General features: G+C 38.9%; 1 protein-coding gene across 2 annotated transcripts in view; it reads right to left on the bottom strand.

The window, feature by feature from the left end:
* Positions 1 to 258: 258 nt before the first annotated feature.
* GCLC (glutamate-cysteine ligase catalytic subunit) overlaps positions 259 to 27,078 on the bottom strand; it is a 34,531-nt gene continuing 7,711 nt past the window's right edge. The window contains exons 2-16 of one of the 2 annotated variants that reach the window (XM_074895760.1): positions 21,047 to 21,159; positions 19,484 to 19,666; positions 16,658 to 16,771; positions 15,848 to 15,906; positions 15,622 to 15,758; positions 12,303 to 12,377; positions 11,310 to 11,426; positions 10,312 to 10,450; positions 9,657 to 9,769; positions 8,919 to 9,011; positions 8,109 to 8,213; positions 5,885 to 5,966; positions 5,685 to 5,788; positions 5,462 to 5,582; positions 259 to 1,934 (exon numbers count right to left, since the gene is read on the bottom strand). In XM_074895760.1, coding sequence (XP_074751861.1) covers positions 1,729 to 1,934; positions 5,462 to 5,582; positions 5,685 to 5,788; positions 5,885 to 5,966; positions 8,109 to 8,213; positions 8,919 to 9,011; positions 9,657 to 9,769; positions 10,312 to 10,450; positions 11,310 to 11,426; positions 12,303 to 12,377; positions 15,622 to 15,758; positions 15,848 to 15,906; positions 16,658 to 16,771; positions 19,484 to 19,666; positions 21,047 to 21,159 — 1,761 coding nt within the window. In that variant the 3' untranslated portion in view covers positions 259 to 1,728. The remainder of the gene's footprint in view (positions 1,935 to 5,461; positions 5,583 to 5,684; positions 5,789 to 5,884; positions 5,967 to 8,108; positions 8,214 to 8,918; positions 9,012 to 9,656; positions 9,770 to 10,311; positions 10,451 to 11,309; positions 11,427 to 12,302; positions 12,378 to 15,621; positions 15,759 to 15,847; positions 15,907 to 16,657; positions 16,772 to 19,483; positions 19,667 to 21,046; positions 21,160 to 27,078) is intronic. The other variant, XM_074895761.1, reaches the window with a different exon arrangement.

The following is a 27,078-nucleotide window of genomic DNA, read 5'->3' on the forward strand; positions in this document are numbered from 1 at the left end:
ATGCTGATGCAGTACCAGCAGGAAAGCGTTCTAACTTCTTTTAGGGGTCTTCCAAGCATAGCACCTGATGTTGTGCAACCAGACAGATGCTACCATGATGCTGCCAATGGCTTCTCTGCTGCAGGGGGGGGTAGACCATTTGCCATTAGTCTTGATTAGTTTCACTGTGAACAAAGTGAGTCCAGGTAAGATGAGCTGTACTTGCCAGGTATGCAACTCCTTTTTTGAATCTGAAAACATAGGTTCAAGCCATGCAAGTGACCAACACAGTGCAAATTTTATTTTTATTTCCTTATTACAGAAACTAAATTAGCATATGCCTACATCTTGATTAAAACAAATTCACCACCACAGAAAAAAGCATTCTTTTTATTCTCTAAAGCACACCTGTGAACACAAAACAAAGTCTGTCAGTACATAAAAGCTTCTTAGTGCACCTCTTCATTGCAGTTTCTCTATTAGTTCTTTTTAAAAAAATCATTACACCTTAGGTATTTATATGTTTGCATTAAGCTTTGCATAATCTACCCATAACACAATTCACTTCTAGAAGTCAGTTAAGAAGCAAAATCAAAAAGGCCCCTTAAATTTGCTGTATTTACAGTTTCAATGGCTAAATTTTAAATACTTTACAGTCACTCCCAGCACTGGCTCCCAATTCAAAGGACTAGTACATTCCATGATTTCTTCTATTTTCTAGAGGGGATTAAGTTGTCCATACCTACAGCTATGCAGGTATCTCAGCTATCTACACAAAGTAGCTTACAGGAAATAAACATGCTGACAAAAATATTTGTAATAATGAATGACAAATGAGAAACTCAATCTTTAAGAATGGACAGGTGTATGGTTTACACTGCAGTCACAACATCAACTGCAGCGACAGGAGCAATGTGGGAGAAAGAGCAGTTAAGGAGTGCAGAAATCCAGAGTGGGGGTCTGTTCCTTTGTAAAGACAGTTTTAGGGCCAGCTCTCATTTCATCCTCTCTTTCCCCACATCTCCCCCATTACTGCTTTTTTTTGTTAAATCACTGGGCAGATTTCTGAACTGCGATAGCGTACAAATTTACATCAGAGGAGAAAAAAATATAATGATGCATCTGCAGACAGGCAGACTTGCGTTATCCAAGTTTCACAGCTTATGAGGGGATGCAGGTCCTGTGGCAACTGCTTTATAGATTAACAAATGGGATGCACATGAATTTATCTGGTTTTACATACTTTCAAAATCCAAATGGAAGGAAGAATATATGTGGTTCAGGTAGGTCCAGAAGCTTTTTTTTTTTTTTCTCTCTTACATAATAAGGTAGATTACTGAGCACATTCCAGGTTAAAAAAATTACAGTAAACATTCAGTAACTGGAATGCATATACTATACAAGTACCATTACATTTACAAAGCTGTTCAGGACAATTTTTCTTTCTAGAATAAGCATAAAAAAGTTACAAGCTAATTCACAATAACTTTAGATACAATGTTATTAAAATACATTGATGTTAATCATAAAAATATTTTACTATTTACATGTACATTGTATAAACCTTAATAATAAGAATATGCCCATTTTAGGATGCCTTAAATGAGTATTCAGGCAGATTGGCCCATTTTATAGTGCAGTATCCCTGTTTTGGTCTTCACACTATGAAACTGTACCAGATTCACAGTATCTTCGCTAGTGCTTTGCTAAAAGAATTAAACTTTCTACTATTTAAGAAACTTTCATTTATTACAAAGAGCCAGTTTTGTTTCCACTTTGTTTCTTATTAAATCCTACACCCAGTAGTTCAGGACATTCTGCCTGGCCTTGTGCGATTTGGTTGCATTTCCAAATAAGGCTATAATTAATTTCATCAGTTATCACGCTATCTTGCTTGTAGTCTGGATGGTGTGCGATAAATTCCCTCATCCATCGAGCAACTGTCATTAATTCTCCTGTGGGCAAGGGGAAGTCAAATTTCACAGTTTACACATCTAATTTAGCAGTATAATACCTAAAGTTCTATGCATTACATACAGAATTAATGAACAGTCCATGCTTTCAGGAGAAACACATTCTTATATGTATTTTTAAATATGGCTTAACTGCAGGCGTAATTAAGCTGACATAATGCTGGCAGTCTAAAATCCACTTATGTAATGCAATCTTGAAACTTTCAGATGTTGTAACGAGACAGTGCAGAGAGAACTAACTACTGGAACAGTGTTACAAACAGACTGTGTAGCAAGAGATCCTAAACATGTCATTTAATAGAGAATCTGGCCAAGATGAACCAACAGACACCTCTACAACAACTACTTATATAGAAAATAATTTTGTAGTTCATCTGTCCAACTCAGCTGCTAGCTTTGCTCTGTCTACCCTGACCTATTATTTTTTCTCCCTCTGGCAGCTCCCCTAGCACAAAATAGGAAGGTTTCTGATTATACCAAATCCTGGCTTGTACACACTGCTTCTGCTTCACTGTGCAGGGTACAGTTGAGCATGGGGCAGTCAAAAGGTGCTTAAGGGTCCCTGACCCTTCAATACAGGGTTATCAAATGGTACCCACCAATTGCAGGAGACAGGCATCACTGTGAAGTAGCATTTAGACTGCTGAATCTGGCTTCTGAATGCAGCATATGTAGGCAAACCTCAACTAGTAGAAGTTCAAGGTAACTGACAGTTAAGACATTAAGGTAAGCTGACATGATGCTCAGAGCCTAGCAAAACTGTCATTGCTACTGGAACCTCAGCTTCCTTGTAAGAAAATAAAGAGCCAAGGGCTTCCACTACAGAAATCTTTTGTTTAAGGATATTACAAAAAGCAAGAGGAATCAAGTTAGTGACAGCAAGGAGGAACACACAAAGAATAAAAAGCATCCAAGCCTGTTTAAAGATAGCCTATCAATGGTTTTGAACAAAGGTATATCAAACACAAATCAGAAAAACTGCAAAAAGTACAGGAAAGAAAAGCAGAATAAAAAAGGTTATTAGGAATAAAAATGTCCCTCAGAAACAGAAGCCATGTTTTAAAGAAATGAGGCCAGAATTTACACTTTTATATAAAAATAGGGCAGAAAAAATAAAATCCAAGAAGCATTATTTGTTGAAGGCACTAAAACTTTCTCAAACCAGTGAAAAGCAGGGGGCCTGAAAGAAAATCGGGTAGGCCAGGATATGAGCAGAGCATCAAGAGACACACGTTTTAGGATTAAGAGCTGCTGCAGGCCTTCAGGGTGGGAGGAGACAGGAGAGCAGCTCAGCACACACCAACGCAGACACCTGGTGGTCAGGCCGCTCGCTCGCTCACCACGCTCTGTACCAGCGGGGATCTGCGGCATCTTCATCGTGAACACCGCGCGCAGCTCCCGAAGAGCACACGTGTATCAGCAAAAGGCACCACAGACTGACAAAGGGTGTGAGAACATCCAAGCAAGGAGACACAAGACAAAAGGAACTGCAAGTTCAGAAGCAATATACTGAATGTTGATTAGAAACGAGTAGAGAAACGTTATCCTACAATGCAGGAACTAGAAGGCACATCATGAAATGACTAGGAAGTGCACTGAAACTAAAAACTACGGGAAATGCATTTTTCAAAGAGCATGTAATAAAATTGTGGCATTTCTTATGTATGACTTTATGGGGATCAAATGTGTAACTGCTTCAAGAAGGGTAAGGCAAGGATCATGGAAATCATGTTTGTGAACAGTCATCAAGCACCATGATTACTGCACCACCTTTGGCTGAGAAAAGGCCTACACTGCAGATGGGCAGGAAACAGGAGAGTATGCCAGGACAAGGATCACTTGATGCTGCTATCTTAACACCCCTTTCATTAATATTTAGTGATGGTCAGCAGCTGCTGCTTGCCTAGCGAATCTGTAGTCTCACTGAAGCACAGATGAACTCTGTCAGGGCAAAGTTAAAGCCACAGCAGCTAAGCTGCCAGTGGTTAACTCTCCTGTGTGCTTGGTGTTCACCATTTAAGGAGAGAAATCTTGAAAAATGGCCACCCTTTGTGAAGGCATCTCATGCTAGACAGGGTGCAGTTCAGGAACATTTGATTTAAGATTGAGAGTAAACTGGAATAATCCAGAGCTCACGACTGAGAAACATCAAGGCACAGTTAATATAATGCCTAATGCTTTTTATTCTGTGAATTCTGGTTCTTACGAAGCATCATTTAAAAATAATTTATCAGAGTTAAGATATAAACAAGCTGAACTTTTGCAATGCCTGCAACTTCACACCAGGTAGCAAAGTTGTTCTTTGCAAGGGGAACACCTGCCACATGACATCATTAGCTCTTGGAAAAAAGCTCTGTAAGACTTAGGCATTCCTTGTTTCTTCAACAGCATTTTTCTGCAGAAAAACCACCCAACAACAAACAATGGAATATTTTGAAAGCATTGCTATTTTGACAGCTGATGTGCCTCAGATGTTTTCTTCCTGTCAGTTTCTCTTCTCTCCCTCAATCCAAGCATCAAATACCCGTCTGTTCCCTGAAGGACAGAAGCCTCCTACAAACAAGCAGCCTCAGGAAAGAACATTTACAGTGAAAGTTGTAATTAAAACTTGTTACCATTCTGAAGTACTACTAGGCAAGAGAAAGTCCTGATTGTCACCTCAGCTTTAAAAAGGTCTTTACCTAGAAGCTTCTACAGCATTTTTCAAGAATTTAAAATCAATGCCACATTTCAATTTAAAACCAATGAATATATTTCATTTGGGGAAAAAAATAGATGTCTTGATTTACGAGACTGAAATTAACTGTCTAGCTAAATTCACAGCATTAAATTATACCGCTTTACTAATTTACATTAGTAAATTATACCGCTGCATTTTAAAAAAGGAGCATAAAGAGCCACTATACTACCTGTCTTTGAAAACACTGGAACTTCGGGAAAACAGGGGAAGAGCCTGGTTTGCTCTGCTGCTTACAGAAGAACTTTATTATCAGGGAGTTAAAGACTCGGTCCCATGCTCTAGCATACCAGAATTCAGCCATCAGTGCTTTGGAGCAGCACAATTTGGAGTCATACCAGTAATACCAGACCATCAGACACAGTCTCACACACTCTTACACTTAAGTGACAGACAAAGGGGATTAGTATATATGCAAACTACTACAAAGCAGACAACAGACTGGCAAAAGCAGCAGTAAGTGGTGCTGAAAAAAGAAATCTTACACTGGAGATACACTACCCTTTAAGCTGTAACTGCATCAATTACTTCCAAATTAAGTTTTAAAATGGAGCATGAGACATTTATAAATCAGAATTAGACAGGACCAGATTTAAGCCAGAGACCAGATTTAAGCCAGAAAACACACTCCATTCCTTTGCTCCTATGATACAACATTTAACCAGACAGCCACAGCTGCCACCAGTTTTACCCAACTGAAAACTAGAGGACAGCCCAATTACTAAGTAGAAAAATGACAGGAAAAATCAATGTCCAAAAGTGTCAAACATACCAGATGCTCTCTTTTTTATTAGCTTCAGGTAGTTTAGGATGGTGCACCTTGTGTCCACATCCACTTCCATGTTTTCAAGATAGGAATTCAAAATTGGGATCAAACCAGGAAAGACTCCTTCCTGTGTAAGAGAACAGAGTCAGCATAAACCACACTCAATCTGATTTCTGGGAGGGCGGAATGAAGGGGAAGGTTGTGTGTTCCAGGTAGAAGAGGCTATGACCTTCCCATTGATAATTGTGTCAATGCTCATTAAGGTGTACTCTTCTGTGTTGGTGCCTGTCCCATTCTGTGCAGAGCCACATCCATCCACAACAGCGTTTCCACCTTCACGGGTGACAAAGAGAAAGGAAGAAACAGTTAGAAGGCAAGAGATGCACTGAACATCCATAACAGTGTTAATCACATTGCTTGTTGTGATACCTTTGCAAATATCTTTTCTGAAGTAAAACATTCCCTGCCGGACAGCATCTCTTTTCTGGGCCACCTTCATGTTTTCATCCACCTGGCAAAAAAAGCATTTTGGAGGTTTGTGATGTTTTAGAAAATTAGGATTCTCCCAAATCCCCACATTTTGGTCCCATTACTTGAAACATCTATTAGGTTTCTCATTATTTCGTCACACAAGGCCAAACTATGGAAATGTTTTATTTTGTTCTTCGGGGGTCCTGGGCAAAACCACAAAGAGATGACATTTTACGAAATTAGGTCTCCAGCAGAAAAGGTAATGGTATTATCTGATGGTATATTAGAACATGCTACACTAATCTTTAAGTGTGAATGAAAACACAGGAACAGCTGTGATTAACAGGTTGCATCCCATCTGGCGGACTGCCTATTTAGATGCAATTTAAATGAGTACAGAAGAAAACTGCCATTCCCCTAGCCATAGTTTGCTGCTTTTACCAACAAATTCACTGAAGTCTCTAGAAGAGTTATCACTGCATTAAACTTTCAGAAACACAATTCCAGTGCCTTTGTAAGGGAATCATATCTATTCTATACCCAAACATCTGTTAGATAGATAAACTTAGACTGCCAATAAAGACGTTCTAAACTGCAGGCTTCTCAAAAAGTCTACAAACTACAAAGCACTGCTCATACGCTCTGCAAATGACATAAGCATTGCTCTGTCTTTCTGGATGAAAGACTTTGTCCAAGTTCTTTGGTATGTTCTCAGGGAATTAACATCACACAGCTTTCAGACATCAGCTGTACTGTATTGTGTTCAGACGGGATATGATTTGCTTAATTCTTAGTTTGACCTTTAATTAAGGGCAATGCAAAATCTTCACTCACTTCCTACCTTTCAAAGCTTTGTTTTCAAAAGTCTGTTTTCATTCATTTTATATTATGAAACCTATTTACACAACAGGATGTTTTGAAAGCCTGAAAGAACTCTAGTTGTAGCTGACAGGAGTATGACTGCACTCAATCAGACAACAAAGATTAGCGTGAGATTAGCCCTGTAAACCCATATTATTTTACTTGAAAGAGGCAGGCTTACCAATAGTTGTGCAATTCTGTGTTGCATTACCTGCCAAATTGCTTGGCAAGCTCAAGTAATTTTATGCTCCCCCCCAGCCCTGCAACTCTGTTCAGGTTCTTTCAGCACCTGATCTCTTTTTCAGTCTTAACTGGTATTCATTATTTAAAATTTTTGCGTTTTTGAGACATTCCAACGTAATTATGCACTGTAAGAGTGGAATTGCTGCCATTATTTATGAAGTCTGAACTCCCTGACATCAGGAAGATAATTTCTCCCTTTAGAAATCATACCAACTGTATGGTATGATTACTGTTAATTTACAACTTCAGTATTTTTTACCGTATTAATGAAAAACACTAAGAAAAGCTGTAGGATACTACTGCTATGCTGTAGCCAGCACTGGCAGTTATTTTCTAGTGTACAGTCTGTCAAAAGCCTTCTGCCGTACGAGGCCTTTTTTAAAGTTATCTGTAACATTGCAGAACTATAAATTTAGAAAGGTATTTTCTGGTCAGGTGCCTCAGAAAGAAATCATGCAAGGACAGTTTCACCCAAAACACTGCATAAATTGTGAGGACAAGATTAAGGGAAAAGCGCATTTTGCATTGCTGGTCTGTCTAAACACAAGTCACAGCTGTGACCAGAATCGGCAATATTTGTTTTCAATCAAATACTGTATAACGCTAAGCATGCTGAACTCCTCCTTTCCCACTCCACCAGATACAAACAAAACAGAGAATAAGAACACAAGACAGACGCAATGGCCTTGTTAAAGTAAATATCTAAAGCTTTTATTTTGACCTCCACAGGTTATTTTCCCCACATGTAAAATGGTGGAAACATGCCCTTTCCCAGCCTTGAAACGGTCTTGTGACAATGGTATTTCTCAACATTTCTGCAGTCATCAGACACTGTTAGGCACCACAGAAATTCCCCCAGTATGTCTAAAAACTCAATTCCATAAGACAGCAGTAAAATATTTGTTTAATGCTGCAGAGTTGAAATTGATTCAAAGTACTGGTACAGATGAAAACTGACTAAAAGATAAAAATTACTGTTTGGTAAGTGCACAAATATTAGTTCCTAGATTGCAGAGGATAAAAGTCAGACTTGATGCAAATACATTCAGCTCTAATAGATCTGATCCTTCACACCTACCTTGGACAAAGGAATGAGAAAATCCAGTTTATATGACAGAATCACTCTGGTCAGCAATACCACAAACACAACATATGCAGAGTTTTCAAAGTCTGTTAACTGGACCTAGACATGAAAGGATTAGAGAATTATTTTAGTGGGAACACACTCATGAAGTAGATAAGTATTTGGGACAGTAGAACAGTTTAACATACATGTTGGTACTTGTATTCACATACACTCTACTAGCAGAAATGGTGATGCACAAACTAAAATCAGCAGCAGTGACTTCAAATGCACTGCATGCACACATTTCAATAAATTCAACCCTTTAATGCCAAAAGACACTTGTGTTTCAAAAGAATACCTAATAACCTGCACCTTCAGGCTCTCTAATTACAAATATATAATAGTTTTTAAAGTGATTAAATTCAGAGAGCTCAGAAATAGGCAGATATAAAATAGAAGCACTTGTGAAAAACAAAACAATGACAGTGGAATCGTTCAGTACCAGGAAAAGTGCTAGAGAAATAGAGTCCCCCGAAGCTAAATGGGGCTTTGTTTACTGTTGCTTTAATACAAGCTTAATTCCTTTCCCCATCACCCCAAATCCATTAGCATGCTTTGCTGCGCTGCAGTGGATTCTCCTGTCAGTTACATTCCCACAGTCCATGTCTGATTAAACACTGCTGTCCACTTCACTTGCATCTAGCAATTCAGAGGGGAGAAAACACAGTTAAGTAGTAAGGGCTTGATACTGGATGGCAGAATGCCTGGTACTTTTCCACTTCAAAGGATATGTGCTTTTGTGCATACTGACATCTTCCTTACCTCCATAGGTCTGAATTCCACTCTCCATCCAATATCTGAATTTGGAGGTGGTGGCTTAAACCTCATTGTCTGCCAGTTCGTAGACTGAATATTCTGCAAAGGACATGAAATAATCTGTCACAATCAAGATATGCATTATTCTATAATATAATCAAAATAAGCAGATAACTAGAGTCCTAATATTTTCCCTGGAACAGGTCACCAAGTTAGAGCAGTGCTTCCAAACTAAGTAGCATGACTTCCTAAAAAACACAGTATAATTACCCATCCCAGGAACAAGTATGTTACACTTTCTCATACTATTTTGTTTGAGGATTAGGTGTAAGATACTAGGGGGCTGGGATTTAGCTTACTTTTTCTATGAGGGGTTGATGTATCCCAAACTAAGAATATCTAATATTACCATAGCTATTATAAGAGACATTTACACATAAATGTAATGCAAAACAGTTTAAAAGAAGCTATAAAAATTTACAGTTCCCCATACACTCAAATACATAGCTGTAGTTTGAGCTCTTCTTATTTTATTGGGTTTAAAGTATAAGCCACCACCTTCTCCTTAATAAATGATAAAACAAATACATGTGCTTAGAACTGCAAAGTCATATGCTAAAGAACTAGTAAAAGTGAAAGAGTCAGGAAAAAATACTCATAGCTAATATAGCCATCTTCCAATTAAGCAGTATTATAAAGAATAAACAGTGTTCTGTATATAAATTCCTCTAAATCAGACACAACCTCAAAATGGTCGGATTCATTTGCATCATCTAGATGTATTTTCTCCTCAAACAAAGTCAATGGATCTCGAATGAACAAGTGTGCAATATGCTGTGCCAAAAGGTGGTCAATACCTACAAAATGAAAATTCAAACAAGTCACAATTAGCAAAGCAGGACTGAGGAAATTATTTGGTTTACAAGACTGAAAACATCCAACTCTGCAATGCTACCTCAACCCACCATATCCTGTTAAAGTTTAAATGATGACTTCAGGAAGGAAGGAAATGATTAGAGGTTAAAAAAAAAAAAAAAAAAAAAAAAGAAAGACCAGGTTCTTGTTTGAAAATGGCAGCGGAATATTGGTGTGGCTGCCATTCTTCCTGTTTTCTGATGCACCCCTGTGCTGTGTTTCCTAAAGCAGTTCTGCTCTCTCCACAAAGATAAAACATTAATGCGTCAAACATCAAGCTTCTCAGGCTGCAATTAGGGACAGTTTCTGTTACAAATGAATACTTTTTAAAAAACTCTTAAGATCATGCTACACAGATACCTCCTGAATAGGAGTCTCTCTGAGGGATGCACAATGATCAAAACAAACAAGAATGAAAACATAAAATATCCCCACACACTGCAAGCATAATTTTTAACCTGCTCGTAATGAAGCAAACACTTACCTTCCTTTATTAGGCGCTCGTAGATATCTTTGTCTATTGTCAAATCAATGTCATTGTATTTCTCACCACATTCAGATAGATAACTGTCTATGGAATCATATCTGGATTTACTGATTCTATAATGGTTGTTCTTCAGTGGCTATATAATTTAAGAATACAATATTTTAACAGCTTGTTAACAATGTCACCTAAGTTTTGCTCACTAACGACACTTATGTGAGAATTATTATCCTGTTTAAAAAGCCCTACAGCCTCAATTAAAATTATTCAAAGCACGAGTCTTAAATAAGCTTAACAGGAAGCAATCCTGGAATTATGACTCTTTTGTTTGCAGACGTATGCATCTGAGCAAAAAAACAGTCATCACACATTGACTAGAATTCTCTAAAAGTGGAAACGTTTTCCTGATGTAATACACCATTACCCCAAGTACCTAGAAAGCATTATTATACCTACTGCAACATGTACCAATACAATTTCACTATATGCACATTGTTAGAGATATTATTAAAATGGGTAGTTCAAGAAATTCCAAGCAGATTTTTAAAAATTACTTTATTTTCTATCATTTTTAAGTGCCTTTAATGCCAATTCCTGATGTGAGAAACTCCTTAAGTTCTGACAACAGGCTCTTTTCACATAGTTCTAGTTTATACTGCTGGATTACTCGGCAGCACCTGCTATTTAATCCAAAGCAATTTTTTCTTTTTGGGCTCAATCACAGACTGAAAGTTACATCACAGGGGGACCTTTTCAGCAAGCTGTGGAGGAGTAAATAGAATTCTACCGGGATTCCATATCTAACTGAAAATACGTATTTGCTAATATAAACTGTACAACCAAGGTGAATGTTTACACCCTCTCTCCTATATATACCACAAAGACTGCCATGTTCCCTTGTTAGGGATTCTGATGAGCACAAGCAGAATTTGATGCTAAAGGAGGTTTCACTTTTTTGTCTGAAAAAACCCAGACATCTACTACCTAACATTACTTACCTCTAGCCCTCTCTCTTCTCGTGTTCGATCATCTACAGATGCAGAGATTACTCCCCAGCGACAGTCAGTATCAGACACGTAGCCTCTGTAGAATGGAGATGCAGCACTCAATGCCATCTAAAGTAAAACAGTCTGATGTGAAAACAAAGGACAAGCCAAGGAACCAAAACCAAAATACAACCCCACTGGAAAGGGAAACTTGCTAGTCCAGAAACTTTAATGTACAGCCAAGGCCCATACAATCACAAATCGCTCAAATGCTATCTCCAGAAAACACCTGGATGAAGGGTTAGTATTACTCAAGTGGCATCTGACACTCTCCAAATTTATTACCTCTACAGATCAGCATTTAAGGAACACAAAGATGATATAAGCAGAAGCAATTTTGTGACAAATCAGCAAGTATTTTTCTCACACACTTCCAAACTCCAGAAGTTCACCTGTTATTCGTTTTATTTTGTTTATTTTTGTTTGGCTAAGCACTTTAGCAACACAGCTAGAACATAACCTCAGTCAGAGAATGATCTGCTCGCCACCTACTCCAGACCAATACTTTATTTCTATAACACCTGTTGCAAATGGCTGTTTATGAGCACAAGCTTATAAAAGGGGACAGATTTAAAAAACTTAAATTGAAACCCTCTGTAACACCAGACCAGAGTTGAAAAAATAAAAATTGTTTTAAGGAGTGGGCTTGTGAAAAAGTTTTTGTGAAAAACTGCCCCAAAATGTACTTCTAAGAACTGTTCAAAGAGTCTTGTACATGTGGGAAGTAGAGCAGAGGAGAAGAAATAGACCTCATCTGTTTTGTGGTGTCATTTGGACATTAAATAAATCACACTGCTCACGTGACAACCTAGCAAGAGATTGACACTCCCCCAAGAGTACCCAATTTGTGACTAGCATTCAAGGCTGCTTTTTTTTTTTTTTTTTTTACATAAAGTGGCTTTCACAAAAAAAGAAGAGCTGATGTGATAGAAATCCATTACTTACCACAATGGGACAGATCGTGGCTAGCTGATCGTAGAGGTACCTTGCTTCAGAAATGCTGCAAGCCTGGAATGTTACCTGTTAGAAGAAGTAGAATTGCTATCCCATTTTATACAATCACAACACAAGCACAGTCTTCCTGGATTTAGAATCAATGATATAATGAAATGATTTAAATATCAAAAATTTCAAGGTTTTATTCTGGTTGGTTTTGGGAGGGGGTTTTTGTGTGGGTTCCCCCCCCCAGTTAAAATTTTTGCCCCATCTATCAGCAGCATTTATATTACAAGCTTCTTTCCACACCATTTCCTTGGTCATTAAAAGATTTCAGACCACAACACCCTGGCTGTCCAGAACCAAAGAAACCTGAGTAACTGAGTTAACAGCTACAATACACATGGGTCAGCAATCCTTCAAGGAAATAAGCCAAGAATCTACTTATTAATAACAATCAGAAACTATTGTAGATGTAACATTTGCTTTATGTGACAGCTAATACCATTTTAAAGCACATTCGAGATGCCTTTGTTTGATCCTGCAAAAAATTAGTATCTTTAAAATAAAAGTTACAGTAGACACAATGAGTCCAGTTTTGCCTGTATTAGAGGCTAGGACACAGCAAGATGGAAAAGAAATGTTATTTGCAGAAGTCATTAGTGATGTAGAAGCCCTACCACACGAAGTCACTGAAAATACAACAACTTTGCAACTTTTGGTGAAATTTGCTCAGAGCAGCATCAAATACAAGATACATTTCTAGTAGCAGACCTTACCCTCCAGACTTTCCAAACTGACACTTTCTGCAGTTTTAAAACTGCAGAAGGGGATCAATCCCCTCAAAACTGTTGAAAGATGCTAAACAGATTAAAAACATCTCTCTCCTCCTTTGCAGTTTATATATTCATAGATCAGAGATACTGGAGTGTATCCCTGTACCACTACCATGACATTGTACAACAGGCTTCAGCTCTACATCACCATTGCTACTCATCGTCCTGAAGAATCCCATCTGAACACAGATTTTCCTCTTCCATGGATTACAATTAGAGTCCCACAAAACATACAGGTTTTTCTCAGTCTGCTACTGAAGCAGATTCCAACCCCAAGTAAGCCTTAAAAAAAAGAAGAATCAACTAAGCAAAAAAAAAAAAAACCCAAAACCCCTGAGTTCACTGGTGGGCTCAGTGGTGGATTATTTTTGTGGGGGGTGTGTGGTGGTGTAGGGGGCATATGGGATGTGTTTGTTTTGTCTTTTTAAGTCTACAGTCAACATTCATTAAGACATGCCAAGTTAGAAAAAGGGTGTGCAGTAGAGAAAGTATTTCTTCTGTGTCTATTCTTGAAGTGACTATTAGAAAAAAAAAAAGACAAAACATACTTTGAAAAGACAAGATTATTTAATTCTCTTGCGCAGAAGCAGCTAAGTACAATTTCTCATCACTAACTCTGGACTTCCAGCACTAGGGAGACTACCTTGAGGTGGGAGGTAGACAGGACACCTAACACTCTTTCCCTTGACAACAGCAATATCTGCCTTGCCTTCCCTTTTATGTTTATTCCAAATCACATTAAAGCTGGGATTCCACCCAGTTTCCAGCCAAACTTCCCATAACAGAGGAAAAGGGCACAGTAGCCTTCTCCAGAGGAGTGCTGCAGGCACCGCAAGGACTGGAAAGCAACAGCCACCAGCACAAGGCTCAGCAGGCATAGGCACATGAAGCCTCCAAAGTGGCAGAGCTCAACGGTTTGCCTTGCTGTTCGCTGGGGCAGCGCCTCCCACGCCACCGTTGCTGCGGGCTCTCCCAGCCAAGCTCATCAGGACATTATTTTTGACCTTGGAAATATATCAAACCAAGTTGTAGCTTGGTGCATAGTGAGGAAAAAACCAAAACAAAGTATGCGTACTGCAAACTACCTTAGAAAATAGGCAGGGAATACATGTTTTCTTCTAGTCGGTTATCAAGAATTATCAGTTGATACACAAGCAGCTGCTTAAAGCACCTACCAGTCTTGTTTTCATTCTCCTTTTGATGATAACAATCCGAATTTAAATTTGACCACTCATCACAAGAATGAGGAACAATAAATGGTATTCTGTAAAAAGGAATTTAATGTATTTTTAAATACATTAAATGTATTTACTGAACATTAAGGCTGTATTTCTTTTATTGGTCTTAAATAAGAGATGGTACAAAACAGACTGTATCAAAACTTGACACCTTGTAAAAACACACAGTATTACATACACTTTACTACTTCATCAGATTTTCCCTAGTTTACCCTTAGCGACAAGGGCTTTTGCAGCTTCTCAAAGGGAAACGCTTTGAATGGGGTTATTTCTGCCAGTGCTGTGAAACAAGATGACTGCGGAGTATTTCCTTTAATCCCCTAGACACTTAACACTAGCCTCTTCCTACCTCTGCTTCCAAAATGGCAGTGGCAACAGGCAGATTCTATCAGTCACATACATCACTACTACCTAAGGCATCAGTCCCTAGCATCAAGTTACTATGATAGAGAAACGTTTAAAATAAACGGATATGGAAAGGATTAAAGCACTCCCAAGACACAGCACCTGGCTTTAAACAGAGGATACTGTAAAATAGTAACTCAGACAAGTGAATGAAAACAGTAAGAAGTGGGCATGTGTTAATGCGAGAAAACAGAACCAAAAATGTTTCCCAACATGCAGTAACAGAAAACAGCTACCCATGTGCATTCGGTAGATTCATGGTACAAGCAGCGAGAGGACTTTTTAGCAGATAACTAAAAATATTAAACATGGAATTAATGTTGTTTGTAAATAAAGTTACACAGAAGTAGAAAGTTACTAATTTTAAAAGATATTCCACTCCTTGCTTTTGCTGTTCTAAGAATGGGGAAGAGGGAAAAATCCCAACATGAGTAACCAAAAAAACTCCACGTATTTCTACAGGACAGCTCAGTCTCCATTCCCACCATGTCTTTTGGTCACGCCTGAAGGATGACCAGAGTAGAAGATGATCTTTCACACTTGAACAGTGCTGGAGTTCCAGGAGAAGGTGCTTGACCAAATGAAGTTTGAACAGTTCAAGAAATCCTTCCAGCAAAGCATCTAATTACATCTGAACATTAGCAGAAAATAAACATAATGCAAGCAAACTTAAATTTTAAGACTAGATCACCAGGCATAAGATTAAGTTTGTTGTTTTATTCCCCCTTTTACCACCCTGAAAATATATCAGTTGAATTAAGCTAGAGAAATTAGATTTAAGGCAAGTCTTAAAAACAGAAGTGTTTAGGGAAGACATGCAGTAACATCTTGAAAGCAGACATATTTTACCTGAAGACAACAGTTTCCCATTCCAAACCCCATCGCATCCATGTATATATAGTCTGGCTTAGCCGCCTTTGCTGCTTCTCCATCATCATTAGGAAATGTTTCGATAAATGGCGATGGTGTGTTCTTATCTTTAAATACTGTGTGGAAAATGCAGGTACTCAGTAACCCAGAGCATTAGACTGAACAATTATTTTGAAGAAGAAAAAAATAGATTGAATTTACTCACTTGGTACATTTATCACAACCTTCTCTCCTCTTCGGTGCCGAATGTTTCTGGTCAGTGTACTACAACAAAAAAAGTTTGCTGAACTATCTGAAAGTTTCTCTTTATGCAAATGTTCTTACAGTTAGTTTCTCAGCAATTCTCAGTTTCAGAATGTCAACTTGCTATTTATTTTGAGCATCTTCCTTCAGGACACCTCTTTTCCTAGTTTATGACAGACGCAACACTGAATTTTTCTTCAGCAAAGTAAGTCTTATTTTGATGGACCTCGCAGTACTATGATGATAGAGTAGGCAGAAGTTACTGACCCAAAGAATACAAGGACAAGTGAAAAGACATGCTTAGTTTTCACATAGAATTGTTTTCATTCTCCTCTCACCTTATCAATGAAACCGTCTGTCAGACTATTGAAATTGTTTGACACCATGCTCCATTTCAGAGCAACTACTGCAAGTTACTGAGCACAGCAAGATGTTGCTGTGACATACCTGAGCAAGAGCTAGATTAACTGTGATGGAAGTGGTTAGCCACAGGATTTCAAACTGGAAACAATTTTGCAGTAGCATAATCAACACCTTTTGACCCATAATGGTGTGAACTAATATATAAAGTTAGTTGAATTTAACAGTTTTCTTTCTTAAGTCACTTGGACAGAGATGGTTGTTATGATACGCAGTTTCTGTCAACGTCCTTGTGATATCTGCAACTAGCCACATAGCTCTCTATTCCAGTAAAGAAGTTGCAGGTATGCCTATGATATTTAGGCACAGAAAAATATTCATCTTCTCATTCACATTCCTAAAATACTCTTACCTAAATCTAGGATGTTTATTGATGGCTTCATCTGGAAAAAAGAGTGATTTTGAAGCTCCTCCTTCTACTGGCGTTGGTTTATATTCTGGCAGCGTAAACCCAGGACACCCTAACCTACGTAACACAACAATGAGATCCAAGCTGTAATGAAATCAGACTGTGATTTTAAAATGGTCAGAAGATCAGAAATTAGGATTCCAGTAGACAAAGGAATAAAAAGAGATTTTTAAAAGCTTGCATCTACCATGAGTATTTCTGAAGCGCTTTTCGAGACTGCTACCTATGCATGTGGAATTGACAGAAAAGAGGTCTTAAAACAGTTGCTGAAAGGTCAGAACTTGCCAACCATCAGCTTCTGTGGTGGTTAAAACAGACTTTATTTTTTTAAACCACTACTCTATCGCTGGACAGTAAACATGGGTGGACCTTTGCAGTGGCTGAAGCAGGAAACTTCACAGTATTACGCAGAGTACACACATATTCTAGTGCATTAGCACCTGTCATTAATACTGATATACAGCTGCATTCCGCACCTTAAAGCTTCTCTCAAGAGTACAGGTTAAGGCTGATTGCTAAAGTAATTTATGCAGCTCTACTCCCAACAACCTACTCCTGTTAAAAAGAGGTACTTAACCAACTCTTAACAATCAGAGGTAGTTTCAAGTCCCACAGCAGCTTGCAATTCTGAACTTTCAACACCTAATAATTTACTATTAGGTGTAAAATGCTGAGGGATACTGCAAGTAAATCAGAATACAATCTTCCCCTTTGGAATCTCTATTGTAAGCTAAGAGTCATCTGAAACAAGAATAAGTAAGTTTTCAGCACAACTGGGACAAAGGAACATTTAAGAAGTTGGAGGTAGAGCTGCAGAAGATTAATTTCTCCATGTTGCACAGTATAAAGGACAAAGACTGTGCTATCTTGAGAGGCTCTAGTATTTGTATGTATAAAAACGGTTAGCTGATACAACTACAAGCAAACTACTCAAAATACCAGGAGACACATTTCTAGAAACATTTTTTTATGTTCAACATGTATTTCACTATTGGTTTCTTCTGCGTGGTTTAAGTATACAATTTGTCCTACAACAGCTAAACCCAACTTCATTACTTGTTTAAGTGCAACACTGTAAACTGCACCACTCCAGTCCTCAAGCTTTCTGGTCCAGCAGTGAGGGTTCATAAAATTTAAGAACTAGAGATACTCATTTAGCTTCTAAGCTAATATTTTTTAATATTTAAGCATTTACAGGTTTGTTAATTTTTAACTGAGTTATTTTAATTTGAATAAACTTTTACTCTTCTTCTGTCAGCATTCTAATTACCTTTTTTGTCTTTTCAGATGCATGGATTTTTTTTCAATTATACACACGTACACGCACAGACACACACAGGCATATGTACGTGTTATTGTAGAGACAATGTAGCAAAACCCTCAAACCCACAAAACCTCAGAAATATAGCGAGACTCCAGTCAAACCAATAGGGACTTGAATGGCAAGAAAACAAAAGGCAGAAATAAGAAACTAAATAGCCTAGGGAGAGCAATCTCTGAAGAATGAAACTCTGTTTGGGATGATGCTTAAGTATTAAACTACATTTTATTATTTACTGGCTTTCACTGAAGTCCAGTGTATTGCTCCTACGGTGATTTAAAGAGTAGTCCTCTATCTACAATGTGATGAAGAACTCCTCTCCCTTTATCCTTTGCACAACTGGGTCTGAAATGTTTGTATACAAAATTTATTAAATAACACAATCTATATGTAAGGTTGCAGGGAAAAAATAAAGTTATTCTGTAACACACTGAGAATTACTTAACTATTGGACTTTAAATAAGCTCTTAATACTTCAAAGGAATCTAGTATAGCTCCCATAAAGAGGAAGCATATTTTGTCAACACTGTATTCTTAAAATAGCATTCATGGGGCACAACACAATCTGGTACCTGAACCTTGCTGCTAAGTCACATTTTGTACTGTTCCTGCTCTCAGCAAGAATTTAGGGTCACTGTTTTCTGTACTATACAAGAAGCCAGCCACTAAGTCCAGCTGCTTCTCCTCTACTGCAGAGTAATTTTAAAAATATTTTAAGGATAATTATCTTCATTCACTTGACAACCAGGCTAGTTACAATGAACATAAATACCTGCCTAAAATTGTCTGAAAGAAAGGTCACAAAGTACAGTATCTCCTAGGTAATGAAGTACATCCTGAATTTCATTTCTTCAAGTCTTTTTACAACAATAAAAAGGAGGAAATCTACCCTTTATAAGGACGTTATGAACCCAGGAGAGGTGTGCTCCTTTCTAGATTCAGCAAGTACAGTATTATAGAATTTTTAAGTTTTCATTTGTAGATAATCGCATTCCTGTTCTACTGTGTGCTCCAAGCCACCGAAAGAAGTTTGCATGTGCTTTAGTGAAAAAGTGGTGTTAAATAAATAGATCAGGTTAGTCAGTTTTACAAAATTGCTATTTATAAAGATCAAAGGTTACAAAACAAGTGAAATCTTTTATATATGATACACCATATTAATTCAAGATGGCAGACTACTCTACATACAATTATTTTACAAATATTCAGGTATTCTCTCCTAATATACAATCATCACTAATTAGAAATAACCTAAAAATATAAAATATGCTTATTTGTTTGTCTCACTGCAAAAAAAAAAAAAAAAGGAAACAAAAGAATGTTAAGTCAAAGTATTTTAACTGGATATTTTGCTTGGTTTCATTGTACAGTTTAGCCATATGCAATAAGGAGAAAAAGCATCTAAAGAGAATAGCAGGCAGAGGATTACACTTCATCAACCATCTCACCTTGGAAATGATGTCACAGTACAAACAGCCTCATTTTCTTTGAGCACAGAAGCGGCCTCTTGCCGTCTTTTCCTCATATTGTCTTGCACAGTGTTGAATTCAGACATGGTTCCCCCATACGGCTGCCCAGGTGTCCCTTCAATCATATAGCTTCCATATTCTGGTCGCCAGAGTGTTGGGTGACTATAATAAAAGAACAGCCTTATTTAAAGATTTCTGCAACTTCAGAAAAGATTATTTGCAAAAATCCCAGAAATGAATGCAACTTGCACAAAAAAATCTCCTGAAGCTGATTGTTTGGTAGAGTTACACAATGTATCTTCCAATGTACCTCACCACTGGGAGGCAGTGAAAAGAAATTAAGACACAATTTGGCAGTAGGAAGCGTTGCTGTGTAGTGCAGTAAGTAGGATTTGCTTATGTCAAATTGCAATTACCTTTAGCGTCTGTCTCAAGCCTTGTTTCTTGGGGTTTTAACTCAAACTGGAAATATAGAACATTCAACAGCTTCCACAGTACAAGGCAAGGCAAAAATTATGCTCAATTTCTTCTTTCTACTCTCTGAACACCTGGTCACGTTTCACAAATTTATTAGGTTAAGAAATGAAATGAAGTTTGAGTGTACCTAGTCACCCCTGAAAAGTAGTATCTTCTCATTCCCCTCTGAAGCCATGACATTTCCATGGCACACACTCTACCAGAGGCAGAGCCGTATCTCCCCTACATTTCTTCTGACAGTAGCAGTTTTGAGCCTAAAAGCAAAGGGATTTCTTCTTGCAGGCTTTCAGTAGTCCCTCTACTGAGGAAGACAGAGAAACCTTACTGGTTTCAAGGTTAAGGTGCCTAGAAAGAAGTGGACTGGCCCAGGGCACAAAAGCCTTTCATCACAACAGCAGAGTTTTTCCACGTTCCTACAAGCTGCGACCTGCTTTCGGCTTTCTTTAGCCAAAGCACTTAGCTTTATCTTGTCTCATTTCTCTGCTCCATCAATTAAAAGGCCAATCACACTTCTCCAGCTAGCTGAAGTAGGGATATGATCCAGTTATTCCTGAAAACAGCATGGGAGAGGGTGGGGAAGAACTGCTCTGCTGTCCTTACACCTACCTTCCTAATTCTGCCAAAAACGGGAGAGTGCTCCTGCAGACAACAGGCTTCCCTAATACAGCCCTCGCTCACTCCCGTACTCAGGGATACAGGGGCAAGTGCACACAGGAGATAAACTTTATAGGGCAGGAGAGATGTAACAGGGGATTACTGTGCACACACAGACACAAAACCAGAGCAAGACAAAACAAATACCTAAACTGAAACTTCTGTGGGCACACCATTACATCCTCTTTTTTTTCAAGTCATAACAGTAAGGTGCCTGGAATGCCTGCAAGTGTGCTCAAAACCTTTCATTTCCTGCACCTCAACTTTATGTGAAAATGTTGGTATCTGTGGCATACAGTTTTACCAACAGCAGACTTCAAAGTTAAGCCAGGCCTACAAAATTCTGTACAATATCCTAAAATAGGAGAGAAAAAAAAAAAAGAAAAAACAAACCAGGAAACAGCCACTCACTTGGGGTTTACCTTCTCCCCCTTGTCTTGCAGTGTTTGAAGAACTTCTTCACCACAGAGCACCAGGCGCACTTTCTTATTCTCATGGTCAAATTTTACTAACATATATTCCACCTTGTAAATAATAAAAAAAAAATACACAATTAAATGGTAAGATTTTGTTCTCAAATACATTGGTGCATAATTTTAAGCATCAAGTGGAAAGAAAAAAAAGGGACTTTAGACTGAAACTTTACAGAAGCTTAAAAGTCACCACTATGAATGCAGTAAACAATACCACAGAAGACAGCTGCATGTTTATTTCACCTTGAATAGAGAACTGAAATTCCTTGAAATTGGCCCTGAAATTTTTCCCTCCATTTCCAATTGTGGATATTTCGCAAGATGATTTCTGAATTTATATTTGCCTCCACATTGTTTTTCCGACAAAAAAAACCCTAAAAGCCTATGCAAGCTAATAACCACAAACATCCCTCTGTCATCCCATGAGCTACAGTCTCTGCTGCTGACAAAAAACCAAACAAAAAATCCCAGAGAATTCTACAAACAAGACATCCATTTACACCCATCACTTGTTGGTGCTATTTAAGACTAGCATGACAGAGCCTCATTTATGCCATGAAAAGCCCATGACTGTTACAGATAGCATCAGTCCTGCTATCAACACACTCCAGCTCTTGGCACAGCATGGGGGTTTCAATCCTTGATTCAGCTTTGCTGCCACCTTTTCTTCTCTTCCTGCCCATCGTACCTTGCCCCAGAACCTCTGCCTCCTCCCCCCTCGTCCCTGCCCCAGGCTGTGACCTGCACCCACTCCCGGTGACACACCAGAGGAAAACTCAACCCAACAAGCCTCTAACAATAGCACTGCCAACACTGCCTCCGAGCACCGGAGAATACTGTTTCCCCAACAGAGATTATCTGAAAGCAGCCAAACCTGGAACACCCTCATGTCAAACTTTCTAATCTCTACCCATACTCGCTATCAAAGCACCTGCCTGTAATGACTTTTAGAGCCCCACCAAGTATAGCAACCTAACAGCTGCCTGAACCTTATAGCCCTTCAGTACTTACTTGACACAATCTATTTCCCTACACCTATTTGGCTTGGGATGCTTTCTGCTCTTTGGGATGTGTAAAAGAAAAATGCCCCCAGGTGTAATGTGCTACATAAAAGCAGAAGTCATACATGGAAATGCATCACAAGGGTGATGGCTTTGAAAACCCTCAGCTGGACTAGCGGTGATAAGCAGTTCCTTTTGTTTTGACGCTCTCAAACCACTGTCTCCGAGACTTTCACAACTCGGTCAATCTGTAGTTAAAAAAGTATCAGGCTGCAGTTCTACAGACAGAACTTGTCAAGAGTTTTTGCACCGTGTTCCTCAGATTTTGTTTTCCAACACTGCCTAGAACCACAGGCACCAGCACTTACTGAACACCACTGCTTCAGCCCCAGGAGTTGATTCACACAAGATGCCATTGTTAAAGTTGCAGCGTATTAACCCGTGGCAACTTCTATCTAGTACAGAAGTTTGACGAGTATAGGAAAACAGCTTCCCAAAACAAGGAACTTGTGTAGTGTTTTCCAGCATGCTGTAAGTGGATTTGTGGGCTTCATGTTTTTTCATTGCTTCAATGTTTATGGAAGAGTTATTGCTTGCTACCAAGACAACAAATATAAGCTTCTGTTGGGATTTGCAATTAAATCACAAGCATCATTATCCAAGAGTGTTTGTAATTCTACAGAATCCGATTAGATACAAACTCTGGAGGGACTCATTCAGCAACTGTACATGTTCTCTATAGTTTAAGATTAAATTTTGATGCCATAAGGAAAAATAATGATTTCTAGTTTCTGTGCAAGACAGCATTTCTTTGTGTGGTGTATTTTGTGGTTTGTGTATATTATGCCACAATTATCCGCATGAGATAACTACAGACTACAGTCAACCAGAACACACTCCAGCACTGATTTACTTGTTACCTAGTACCAGTCTTCCCAGGGACACTTGGCCCATGATTACTGGCAAGAAAAACAGACTCCTGTCACACCTTCCAGTTTTTCACCATGTCCAACATCACCTCCTTCTGCTTTGAAAAACCATCATCCCCACTCAGATCCAGTCCAGAAGAGGTATTGAAGTGCACAGTTCTCTGAGTCACACAGACGGATGCGTGAATAAGCATCATGCCCACTGCATGCCTGGCCTCCCACCGCACCATCACACGTGGGCTAGTAGCAGAAGGGAGGGCAAAGGAACTGCTCTTTGCCTTCCAGAGACCCCAAAGCTGAACATTTGTCCACTGTTACGTATGTTACTGTAATTAGCCTCCTGTCTTAAAAAAATCCCTCTCCAAATGTAACTGCAACGAACTGGTGGTGAGAACACTGTACTTCTCCATAAACTGTATCGCAAGTTTCACAAAAGAAAATGAGAGCCAAAAGTGTAAAGAAACGTTAAGTCAAGAAGGAAAACCCAAAGAAATCAAAATGTTTCATAATCCAAGTGCAGTAGTGAATATATTGCATTTATGCATCTAGCATTAGAAACAACTACTACTCTTGCCTCCAGAAACATCAACTAAATCTTCAAAGCTGTCTTAATACGCAGATCTGCCATTAATTTTAATGAGAAAAGAAAAAAACTTCAGACGGCTGCCAACAATTCCAAGTAACCCACAGACTATCTTGCCAACAGAAGGACTGACTGAATGGGCATGCTTATTTAAGCTCATCAAAAGACTTAGCCTACAGCTAGAAAGACAGAAACAAATTCAGAGTTCACACATTTTTACATTTAACTTCAGCTCATCATTCACATGTTTTCTATCCGCAATAAAGTTCAGAGAAGTGCAGCCAAGCTGAAAGCATCAGCATGCCTGGCAGAGCTTCAAGAGTCTGAAAACCGAATACACGGGGTTTCACTCAACATTCGTAATGCATTGTTTTGCCAAGCTCTTCAGAGTTCATTTTTGTCCCTAATTTTGACTAGTCTCTCTAGCAAGCAGCAAAATACATGTCAGGTCAAATTAGTGATGCAGATGGCTGACAAGGAGCCTTGCAAAGAACCGGTTCGGAAAGCACACCCTGCCATAGTAAGAAAGGTGGCCACTTTTGGCTTGCACGCCCATCCAGTGCTCCTGCCCTGCAGCAAACCCTTCATGTCCCTACCCTCTGGCTGGCATGTTCTGCAAGGCTGCCGAGACAAGAGGTGACCTCCCAGCTTCTTCCTGAAGACAGACACGCTCAGGACTGCTCCGGCGGATGAGCCTCTTTGACCAGTCCATGTCTGTCTGGCTTGCAGAAGTACTGTGGCACCATACCAGGAGAAGGAACAACAGTTTGGCCAGGAAGGTTGCAAAGTAAAGTTGTAAATACACACACATACACACGCATAGCAAGCCTAAAAAAAAAAAAAAGGGTTCAAAGTTAAATGCATTAAAAAAGTAAATAAATTCTCAGTTAAAGCAAATAATCTGAGCATAACTGATCTACCCATGAGCCAACACAAAGAAAAAGAACATTCTTTACAGGCTTCCTTCCTCTCAGCTACTAGCTTGCAATATACTGCATCTTTTCTGCATCTATCTGGAGTACTTCCACAGCAGCTCCACTTTACCTGCCATTACCTTCTAGACAAGGAGCATGTACTATTAGCTTGTTGGCAGGTCAGCACCCAGAACGGTGTTACTTCACTTGTCACTATTATTTCTCAGAGTTGATCACCAAGAAGATTTCAGGCTTTTAAAAATTCTTTGATGTCGCTTTCTGTAAATACAACCACAAGTGAGACTTTGAAGACCTTCAGCTGGGGAGGAGCCAAACCACTCTCCTTGCATTAATCCAAACAACTGTGCTGTTCTTGCCCAGTGGCAAAGCGAAATATGATTGTTCTGGAAACAGGTAAGCATGTCTGAAATTGTGTTTAAATGCCCGAGTTATTTGACCATAATTACACATACTGTATCTGCATAAAACATGCTATTTAAAGATGAAGAAATATTCATCAAGAGACTCTTTAGTAGTAGCTCTAAGGAACAAGGAGAACCGAAGTCAATGCACATCTCACATAGTATCACCATCCAAATACTTGCCTTGGCAGTGGTCTGCTTTCCTAATAGTAAAACCCCTCCTCACTCAATTTAACACCATCATGCTAAGTATACTGATAACAAAACCTATCTAACAGTTGAGAGTAAAGCCTCTGCTCTAGAGTGAATGTTAAAATTGTTTTAACATTCAAAGTACTGGCCACAAGGTATTTCTGCATATGAAAACACAGGTAAGCATACAGTCTGGACTTTGGTTAGCTCAGTAGGTGCTGGGCAGATTACATAACAGAAGAAAATAGTTTACAAATGATCTGAAGAGCTTTTTTGAGAGGAAAGCAATGCAAGTTTCTACACTGACTACCTGTGAAAAACAGTTCCCTGTGTTCACCTTTTATCACACTTCTGATCATCCATCTCAGGTGCAGATGCCCCCTCATTGGAAGTGTCCCAGGCCAGGTTGGACGGGGCTTTGAGCCCTGATGTAGTGGAAGGTGTCCCTGCCCATGGCAGGGGGGTTGGAACTAGATGATCTTTAAGGTCCCTTCCAACCCAAACCATTCTGTGATTCTAAAACCCACCCCTGATCACAGGTGAGTTATAGACCACTACTGTTCCTCAAGGACAATCTTATTGACACTTTCTTTCTTCTTCCCCTAGGAAACTACTGCCACATGTACTTGGAGCAATTGTTAGCAATCTTTTCATATGTACCTTCCCTCAGGCCTGGAACTTTAAGAGAAAATGCAAATTTTTCCTAAACATCCAATGAGGTCACATGGCTTTTGTTTACTATTACTAAAAGCCACAACAACACTCAAGTATTTTAATGCTGCATGCTTTATATATGTACATATACAGTGGAAACCTAAATCAAGGTAAACTTTATTCTCAAGAGCATCAAAGACACAAAACACTTTTCACTAGTTATTAAGCTCCATTATAGCAAAAAAAAAAAAAGTAGTTTCTCCATACTGGTCAGTTAATGCATCGTTAAAATACATCATTAAAATGACAAGTCTACAGGAGAACAAAGTTTTAATCATCTGTTTGTTAAAGAACCTCTGCCACAAGTTTTCAGTGTTAAGATGGAAAAACCAAATTTTTTTCCATAGGTACACATACTTCTGATGGATGTTGAGCATAATGCTCAAGAATTTTATTTAATGCACTTATTTTCTTACCACTGCTGTGATAAAACATGGAGCCACAGTAATATCCAGCTGGTAATGTACCTTTAATGAAAAGTTTACTGGCCCACAAAGGTGAATTTAGGCCCTGAGGGAGCAAATTTCAGAGGAAAACAAGTCTGGAATTGCCACAGAGGCTGGTTACCCCGTTTCTAGCCAGCAAGCCCCTAAACCGCACACTGGCATGAGGCACAGCGCTTCCATGCTCATGAGATCACCATGGGTGTTCTCTGCTACAGAAATAATTTCAAAAACCTGCCACAAACAGCAGAACCAAGATTCATATTTCCAAAATGCTTAATTTTGATCAAGCAGATTGTAATTGGCCAATCCAATGAACAAAGCACCATCTCCAGCTCTATACAAAACTGATTCATAGAAGCCAGACCCTAAAAACAACTGCTGTTTTATATTACATTGATGATAAGCAAACCCCAAAAAACTTCTACACCACATTAAAGACAACCATTGATAAAGTTAAGATGCAGGGGGGCGCTCTCATCTCGGTCAACATCGCCAGTCCCAGCTAAGTGCTCCTGCCTGTTCCCCCTCTCACTTGATGACACCAGGGATGCAGATTTTCTTCTGCACCTGATATGATGTGACTACAGGATGTCCTGTGCTGCATATACCACAGACCAGGAAGCTGGCTTATTGAAAACTAAGAGCTAGAGGTTGTAACTATTTGCGTGCTTATTTATAAAGTACAGGATGTGGTGCATTAGAGAACAAAGTGTCTCTTTGACTGCTGTAGCAACACCTGAGGTTAATACTATATTAAAAAAAAGACTAG

Source organism: Athene noctua, chromosome 1, assembly GCF_965140245.1.
Source record: "Athene noctua chromosome 1, bAthNoc1.hap1.1, whole genome shotgun sequence".
Taxonomy (NCBI): Eukaryota; Metazoa; Chordata; class Aves; order Strigiformes; family Strigidae; genus Athene; species Athene noctua.